At 35.2% G+C, this 9,393-nt stretch overlaps 1 protein-coding gene across 1 annotated transcript; it reads left to right on the top strand.

Moving 5' to 3' along the window:
- Nucleotides 1-1,988: 1,988 nt before the first annotated feature.
- On the top strand, nt 1,989-8,329 carry LOC121212182 (UPF0496 protein At2g18630). Its single transcript, XM_041084521.1, has 2 exons — nt 1,989-2,438; nt 7,910-8,329. The coding sequence occupies exons 1-2, from the start codon at nt 1,989-1,991 to the stop codon at nt 8,327-8,329; spliced, it is 870 nt and encodes a 289-aa protein (XP_040940455.1).
- Nucleotides 8,330-9,393: the final 1,064 nt, after the last annotated feature.

Raw genomic sequence — 9,393 nt, 5'->3', positions numbered from 1 at the left:
TATTATGCTATAATTTTAGATTTGATTTTTTTAATTTAATATTGTTAATTGTTAATTGTTAATCGTGTGATTTTTTTAAAATAATAGCTTTATGTAAATTAACAACATTAACTACTAATGTTTTAATGATTAAATTATACTAAATTAAATGAGATGATTAAATTTTAAATTTTTATCCAATGGAGACATTAAAGCTATAATTAATAAAATTTACTTCAACAGCGGATTCAATCTATTTTTAATTTAATTCAATTAATTTATATTGATTCAGAAATTATTTGGTTTCTTTCTCTTATTTCGAATCGGTGTACTTTATACCTCAATTGGGTTATTTTTAATTCATCTACTTTTCAAACTTTGAAATTTCAATTCTGACTCAATGTTTTCAAAGTCGGACTGATGATTGAATTAATTAGGCCATCGGTTCATTAGTTCAATCGATTTAATTAAAAATTATAAAAAATAAAAAAATTGGTTCAATCAATTTGTACCGTTTCATGAATCAAACTGACCCAACCTCGTGTTCGAAATTGATACTTTAACTAAATCCCGATCCAACCGATTCAGTTAAAAAAACCTTGATAATAACTATTAAACTCGTAATATTCAGTTATTTTCAAAATTTTATTTAGTAAATATATGTATTAGTTTAGGTTGCAAAGAATCCAATCACTTTAAATTGAATGGTATGGGTGTAAGTGCTTGTTGACTAACCAAAAACAGAACACCACAAACAAGAGAATCAAAAGAGTAAAGTGATGACTTATTTAACACGTTTACAGTCTGTTATCCATTTTCCACAGTGCCAATGGTTTATTTATTTATTTATTTATTTAATAGTATCGGTAATTCTCTAATTATTTTATTAATCATTTTTTTAATACAAAAGAAAGGTAAAGTCTTAATAGTAACGTAATTAGTACAACTCGAATTTATATTATTTTTGTAGTAGTAGATAACTTGATCATCAGGTCTACATACGGGTTCATGTCAATTTTTAATAGTAAGAATAGATAAAATTTTAATAAAAAATTAATTTATGATCTAATGTATATTAAATAATTTATATATATTTTTGAATAGAAAAAATAAAATATAATTTTACTCACTTAAGTTTTAATTTAGCCACTCAATTTTTAAAAAATAACAATATAGTCACTAACATTATTAAAAAGTAATAAATAAGTCACTTATTAATATTTTCTGTTACTATCTTAATGGAACCGTTGATGTGATAAATTAACTTGCCACGTTGATATGACAATGCATTTAAAATTAGTCTTATTTAGAATTTGGTCATTGTACATTAAGAAAACTTAAAAATTAGTTCAATTAAGTATCAATGTTAAATCTTGAAAATTACTTCTAAGTTTCAATTTTAAATCTTGCCGGTTGACCCAAAAATCAGCATTTCAAAAAATTGTATGCGAGAAATTAGTAAAAATCAACAATTTAATAATTTATATCAAAATTGAGGACTAACTTTTTATTTTTCGTAAATTATAGAGATGACATTCACAATTAGACCTAAATAGTGACAAATTACAAATTTAAACCCTAAATACCTTTTTTTACAGGATTTTTGCCAACGGAATCGGGGAAATCGACGGAAAATGGTTGAAATAATTGATTTTTTATTTTTTAAAAGTTGAGTGATTAAATTGAAATAAGAATAACTATTTTATCAGATACTTTAAAGTTGAGTGACTGTTGATATAATTTACCATTTATTTACCCTTTATTTTACAGAGAACCCAAACTTTACTCTCAAAGTCAGGGTCTTTAAACCCTCGGCTAAGTACTAACACTTGAAAACCCTTTCTGGGGTTTACAAGATCTTGTTTATTTTGTTCATTTGTTGAACTTCAAGGGATTTTCTTGGATTTTCCAAGGAATTTTAAGTGTGAGAAGACGATCTTAGTTCACTTGATTACTGGGTTTTATTACTTAGATTTGTGTGTTAGCATTTGAATCTGTTATCAGCCACGATGGCATCATCTATTAGTTCTGAACCGTCATTCCAAATTGAAGTGCGACCGGATTCCCGATCCGAAGCTGAATCGAGCTTGAACAGGGTTGCTAATAGTTATAGTGGTGCTCTCTCGAATCGTACTCACAATGTCATCAACTCACTTGCGCTCGATTCGGACTTGAAGTCTTTGATGAAGGAATACTTCACCAACTTCGAAAAGACTTTAGAGTTCTGTACTGCCCTTAAGGATTGCTTCGAACATGCTCCAAACAATCATGGAATTATTGAGTCGGCGCTTAAATGTTACGATGAAGAGGACAAATTAGAAGTCGGGACCGTCGAGAAGAATTCCGTTAAGGCATTGGAGGAACTGAAGAGGTTCAAAGAAGCTGAAGAGCCTTTCACTAAGGAGTTCCTTGTACTGAAAAAAATTGCCTACAAGCGGTACGAATCGATGCAAGGGAAGGTGTGTGCTCAAAAGAAAACGCTCGAAAAGAAATTGGAATCACGGGAAACATGGAGGAGGGTGTCAGTGGCCATTTTTGTTGCCACTTTTATTTTAGTGTTGATTATGTTGAAAAGACAAATTAAAAGGGGTGTTGAAAAGTCAAAAAAATGGGAGGTGCAAGTGGCACCGAAAGAAAAAAATGGTAGGCAAGTTGTTTAAAGTTGAATGGGATAATTGCAATTTTGGTCCCTAATTTTTTAGGCCATTTGCAAGTTAGTCCCTGAACCTCAACTATAAATAGGCCTAACCATTTCTCATTTACACCATCCCAACCAATCTTTCTCTCTTAGTTTTCTCTCTTCTCCCATTTGAGAATTCTTAAGGAATTCTATTTGTTTGTAATATTTTGGAGATAGTAAAGTTATCATCTGGTGTTAGTGCCCGAGGACGTAAGTATAATTTACCGAACCTCGTTAAAACTCTTATGTTCTTTTTGTCCTATTTTTCTTTCAATATTTGAGGGTATAATAGTAGTATTTAATTGTGCTATTAAATTATGTTAGAAGGAATATTCTGACTAAGGAAAGACTTGGTATTTAAGAGATTCTTGTGATCCACCTCTCTTCCCTGGGAATTGAACTTTGTGTGATTTTTTAGTACAATAATTTACACGCTTCCGGCCCTATTGGAACAACAAGTGGTATCAAGAGCCGAAGGTTAATCGTAGTATGCTCTGTGGTTGCAGTTTAAACTGATCTTCCACACCAGAAAAGATTTCCTTAGGTATATTGAAAGATTATGGAGAAAACGGTCGGTGTAGGAGCTTCAACATCGTCCATATGGACAAGACCGACAATTGCAAATGCAAGATTGGCCGTGGAGATCTTTGATGGCACGGGCCATTTTGGTATGTGGCAAAATAAGGTTCTAGATGCCCTTTTTCAACAGGGTCTAGACATTGCCATTGATGAAGAGAAACCAGATGATGTACAGGAGAAAGATTGGAAGGCGATCAATCGGTTGGCATGTGGCACAATTCGATCATGCCTTTCTCGAGAGCAGAGGTATGCTTTTTCAAAGGAGACTTCTGCAAATAAGTTGTGGGTGGCACTTGAAGAAATTTTTTTGAAGAAAAACAGTCAAAATAAGCTCCACTTGAAGAAAAGACTGTTTCGCTTCACATACGTCCCAAGTACCACAATGAATGATCACATCACCAAATTTAATCAGTTAGTCACTGATTTGCTGAATATGGATGAGACATTCAAAGATGAAGATTTGGCTTTGATGCTGTTGGGGTCACTTCCTGAGGAGTTTGAGTTCCTAGAAACTACTCTACTTCATGGCAGGAGTGATATATCTCTGAGCGAAGTCTGTGCGGCCTTATACAGTTATGAACAGAGAAAGAATGACAAACAGAAAAACTCAATCAGAGATACAGAAGCTTTAGTAGTCCGAGGTCGTTCATACACTCGGAAGAAAACTCAAAAGGGGAGATCAAAGTTAAAGTCCAGACGCGGGAAAGATGAATATGTTTTTTGTCATGAGAAAGGCCACTGGAAGAAAAATTGTCCAAAGCTGAAGAATAAGGGAAAAGCTGCTGTAGATGCTTGTGTTGCTAAGCATGATACTAGTGACTCTAAACTATCACTGGTTGCATTATCATCATCGTTCCATTCAGATGAGTGGATATTGGATTCGGGTTGTACCTATCATATGTCCCCTAACCGGGAGTGGTTCTCTGATTTAGTAGAACTAAATGGAGGAGTTGTTTATATGGGCAATGACAATGCCTGTAAAACTGTTGGGATAGGTTCAATCTAATTAAAGAATCAAGATGGATCAACCAGAGTTCTGACTGATGTTCAGTACGTGCCCAGTTTGAAGAAAAATCTCATCTCATTGGGAGCCTTGGAATCCAATGGTTCAGTTGTTACTATGAGAGATGAGATTTTGAATGTGACATCTGGTGCACTTGTGATATTGAAGGGCATCAGGAAAAATAACTTGTATTACTACCAAGGTAGTACAGTTATTGGAGCAGTCGCTACAGTTTCCGGTAACAAAGAATTGGACTCAATGCAGTTGTGGCATATGAAGTTGGGACATGCCAGCGAAAAATCCTTGCAAATTCTGGCAAAGCAAGGATTGTTGAAAGGTGCAAAGGCTTACAAATTAAAATTTTGCAAGCATTGTGTTCTGGGAAAGCAAAAGAGAGTGAAATTCGGTACTGCTATCCATAATACAAAAGGTATTTTGGAATATGTTCACTCAGATGTGTGGGGGCCTTCCAAGACACCTTCATTGGGAGGAAAACACTACTTTGTTACTTTTGTTGATGACTTTTCCAGAAGAGTTTGGGTGTATACCATGAGAACTAAGGATGAAGTACTTAGAGTTTTTCTTAAATGGAAAACTATGATCGAAAACCAGACTGGCAAAAAAATCAAGCGGCTTAGGACGGACAATGGAGGGGAATATAAAAGTGATCCGTTCTTCGATGTGTGCCAAGAGTATGGTATTGTTCGACACTTCACAGTTAGGGATACACCACAGCAGAATGGATTGGCAGAGCGTATGAATCGAACATTGCTGGAGAAAGTTTGATGTATGTTGTCCAATGCTGGGTTGGGCAAGCAATTTTGGGCTGAGGCTGTGACATACGCTGGCCATCTTGTTAATCGTTTGCCATCATCTGCATTAGAAAGAAAAACTCCTATGGAGGTATGGTCTGGAAAACCGGCTACAGATTATGATTCCTTACATGTGTTTGGATCCACTGCATATTACCATGTGAAGGAGTCAAAGTTAGATCCGAAGGCAAAGAAAGCTCTCTTTATGAGAATCACTTCTGGAGTGAAGGGATTTCGTCTTTGGTGCTTAAGCACAAAGAAAATGATCTGTAGCAGAGATGTTACCTTTGATGAATCTGCCACATTGAAAAAGGTAGCAGATAAAGATATTCAGACGAGCAATACTCCACAACAGGTGGAGTGTACTTCAAAACAGGTAGAGTTTGAGCAGATGGGGATTTGCCTAGTTAATAAGTCTAATTCTCCAGCCACAATGGAGGAATTAGAGGTTGAAGAGGTTCTGACCCAAGAACCACTAAGTACACCAGAACCAGTTGCAGTTGCAAGGCCACGGAGAGAAATTCGTAAACCTGCTCGATTTACTGATATGGTGGCCTACGCCCTTCCCGTTGTTGATGATATTCCTATCACTTATCAAGAAGCAATGCAAAGCTTAGAAAGTGATAAATGGAAAAGCGCCATGGATGAAGAAATGCAGTCTCTCCTGAAGAACAATACTTGGGAATTGGCGCAATTACCGAAAGGTAAAAGGGCAATCGGATGCAAGTGGGTATTCGCAAAGAAAGATGGATCTCCTAGCAAGAAGGATATTCGCTACAAGGCAAGATTGGTAGCTAAAGGCTACGCTCAGAAGGAGGGAATTGACTACAATGATGTATTTTCCCTGTTGTGAAGCATTCCTCCATTAGAATTTTGTTGGCCTTGGTAGCACAGTTGAATTTGGAACTAGCTCAACTTGATGTTAAGACGGCTTTCTTACATGGTGAGTTAGAAGAGGAGATCTATATGACTCAGCCCGAAGGATACACAGACGCTGGTGGTAGAAATTGGGTTTGTAAGCTGAACAAATCGCTATATGGATTGAAGCAATCCCCGAGGTAGTGGTACAAGCGATTTGATAGCTTTATGAGAAGGTAGAAGTACACAAGAAGCAAATATGACAATTGTGTATATTTGCATAAGCTGCATGACGGATCTTTCATTTATCTACTCTTGTATGTTGATGATATGTTAATCGCTTCGAAGAGCCAAAATGAGATAGATAAGCTGAAGGCTCAGTTGAATCAAGAGTTTGAGATGAAAGATCTAGGTGAGGCCAAGAAGATTCTCGGCATGGAGATAAGTAGAGATAGACCGAGAGGCAAGCTCTGTTTAAATCAGAAGCAATATCTGAAAAAGGTATTATAATGTTTTGGTGTAAATGAAAACACAAAACATGTAAGTACCCCACTTGCTTCTCATTTGAAACTTAGTGCTCAATTATCTCCGAAGACTGAAGATGAAAGAGAATATATGGCGAAAGTCCCATATGCTAATGCAGTTGGGAGTTTGATGTATGCAATGGTGTGTACGAGGCCTGACATTTCACAAGCTGTTGGAGTTGTGAGCAGGTATATGCATGATCCTGGAAAAGGACATTGGCAAGCTGTGAAATGGATTCTACGGTATCTTCGAAAAACCGTAGATGTTGGTTTAATTTTTGAACAGGATGAAGCACTTGGTCAGTTTGTAGTTGGATATGTTGATTCCGACTTTGCTGGTGATTTAGATAAACGTCGTTCAACTACGGGGTATCTATTTACTCTTGCGAAAGCCCCAGTGAGTTGGAAGTCTACCTTACAGTCTACAGTAGCTGTGTCTACTACAGAGGCAGAATATATGGCAGTTACAGAAGCTGTTAAGGAGGCTATTTGGCTTAATGGATTGTTGAAAGACTTAGGAGTTGTTCAAAGTCACATAAGTTTATATTGTGACAGTCAGAGCACTATTCATTTAGCGAAAAATCAAGTCTATCATTCAAGAACCAAGCATATCGACGTAAGATATCACTTTGTGCGGGAAGTCTTTGAAAAAGGAAAAATTCTACTTTAGAAGATTCCGATAGCAGATAATCCCGTAGATATGATGACCAAGGTGGTAACAACAATCAAGTTTAATCATTGTTTGAACTTGATTAACATCCTGAGAATTTGAGCACCTTTAGGTGTATGGCGCTCGAGAGCGCATTTGAAGGCACTACAAAAGATAGCTTTATCGAATTTGGGGAGTTGAAGGAAGTATGTGAAGATGTGATTATCCTAATCAAATCTTCAAGGTGGAGATTGTTGAAAAGACAAATTAAAAGGGGTGTTGAAAAGTCAAAAAAATGGGAGGTGCAAGTGGCACCGAAAGAAAAAAATGGTAGGCAAGTTGTTTAAAGTTGAATGGGATAATTGTAATTTTGGTCCCTAATTTTTTAGGCCATTTGCAAGTTAGTCCCTGAACCTCAACTATAAATAGGCCTAACCATTTCTCATTTACACCATCCCAACCAATCTTTCTCTCTTAGTTTTCTCTCTTCTCCCATTTGAGAATTCTTAAGGAATTCTATTTGTTTGTAATATTTTGGAGATAGTAAAGTTATCATCTGGTGTTAGTGCCCGAGGACATAGGTATAATTTACCGAACCTCGTTAAAACTCTTATGTTCTTTTTGTCCTATTTTTCTTTCAATATTTGAGGGTATAATAGTAGTATTTAATTGTGCTATTAAATTACGTTAGAAGGAATATTCTGACTAAGGAAAGACTTGGTATTTAAGAGATCCTTGTGATCCACCTCTCTTCCCTGGGAATTGAACTTTGTGTGATTTTTTAGTACAATAATTTACACGCTTCCGACCCTATTGGAACAACAGATTATTTCCGTGGTGGCGGCAGTCAAATCCGCAAAGCCTATCATAACAACTTCGGCAGGTGCGTTGACGGTTGCTATAGTTCCATTCGGAACATGGTGTAACGGGTGTTGGAAGCGGAAGAAGGAAAAGATAAAGGTAAAGAAGAAGTTAACATCTATAATGAAGATCTATGGTTCTAGTGCAACCACCATAAGGGCGCTTGTTGAACAATTGGAAATTAAGAACAAGTCACTGTTGCACTCCGTTGATTACGTGCTCAAAGAAAGATATACTTTGAAGGTTGGGATGGATGATATCAACGAAAAATTGATACTTGTTACGCCTATCATCACAGATTTGCTTCGAGAGACCGATGACTGTGGCTGTAAATTTAGAACGGATTGGGAAGATATTCTGCGACAGATGATGCACATGCTCTAGCACATCAACCGGAGAGGGAAGACAATCCCTTGAGAACTTTAGCAATGACATACCTCACCGTATTTATGGCGTATCGGTTTTACATTCAAGTTTGTGATTACATATATGATATAATGATTCTATGGTACTATGTGATTATATACATTTGATTCAGGTTTCGTGATACTTTTATGGAATGAAGAGAAAAAATATTCTAAACAAGCGAATAAAATATAGGGTAGAAACTAGAAATTTTTTTTAACAATCTCATTATAGATTTTAATTATATATATTTTTTTTTGTACACAATGCTTACAATTACTCATAGGCCATAGTCCCATCCCAACCCATAAATAGGGGATAATGTATTTCAGTGCACTTGGACTCACGTCCTCCTGTATTAACAACAATGTCCATGCCAATCGAGTTTAGACTGAATCAACCCGACTTTAATTGTTTATAATATACTATTAATATTTTTGCAATTAAAAAACTCATTTGCTCCAATTTATTAGTTAGTTTTATAACTCTCATTTCTCACATCTATAAATGGATTATATTTTATCCTTTTTACTAAAATAACGAGTAAACTAATCTCTATACATAAAAAGAAGAAGAAGCAAATTGATCATTTTATTAAAAATATTATTGATTTCTATTGCTAAAAATTGGTATATGTGCATCAGAATGAGGTATAGGTTGTATGTCACAAGTAACTATTTGATTATTCTGTTAGCTATGCCCGTGTTTAACAATAAGAATGAGTAGAATTTTTAATAAAAATGATCAATTTTCTCTTTTATTGAATATACATAAAATAATTTTTATATATTTTAAATAAAATAAATAAAATATAATTTAACTCGTAACGCGATAATTTTACCTTCTAAATAATTTGGATTTGTGGGTAGACTAGGTTGATTGGATTGAATTGGATTTTATTTTAATTGAATGCTAAAGGTTTGAGCCTTTGTTTACTAATTAAAAACAGATTCAAATAATAAAGACAACCTAACACAGTTACATTTCTGTCATATTCCACATCCTATAATTGCCTTTGGGTCAACGTTTACTTATTTATTTTA

This window comes from Gossypium hirsutum, chromosome A02 (assembly GCF_007990345.1).
Source record: "Gossypium hirsutum isolate 1008001.06 chromosome A02, Gossypium_hirsutum_v2.1, whole genome shotgun sequence".
NCBI classification, from domain to species: Eukaryota; Viridiplantae; Streptophyta; class Magnoliopsida; order Malvales; family Malvaceae; genus Gossypium; species Gossypium hirsutum.
This window is presented reverse-complemented; position numbering and strand designations above follow the sequence as displayed.

What these genes read in the sequence shown, in the direction of transcription:
- LOC121212182 (XM_041084521.1), top strand. Translation starts at nt 1,989, where the DNA reads ATGGCATCATCTATTAGTTCTGAACCGTCATTCCAAATTGAAGTGCGA. An exon ending in ACGAATCGATGCAAGGGAAG is followed by an intron (nt 2,439 to 7,909) that starts GTGTGTGCTCAA and finishes TTGGAACAACAG; the next exon opens with ATTATTTCCGTGGTGGCGGC.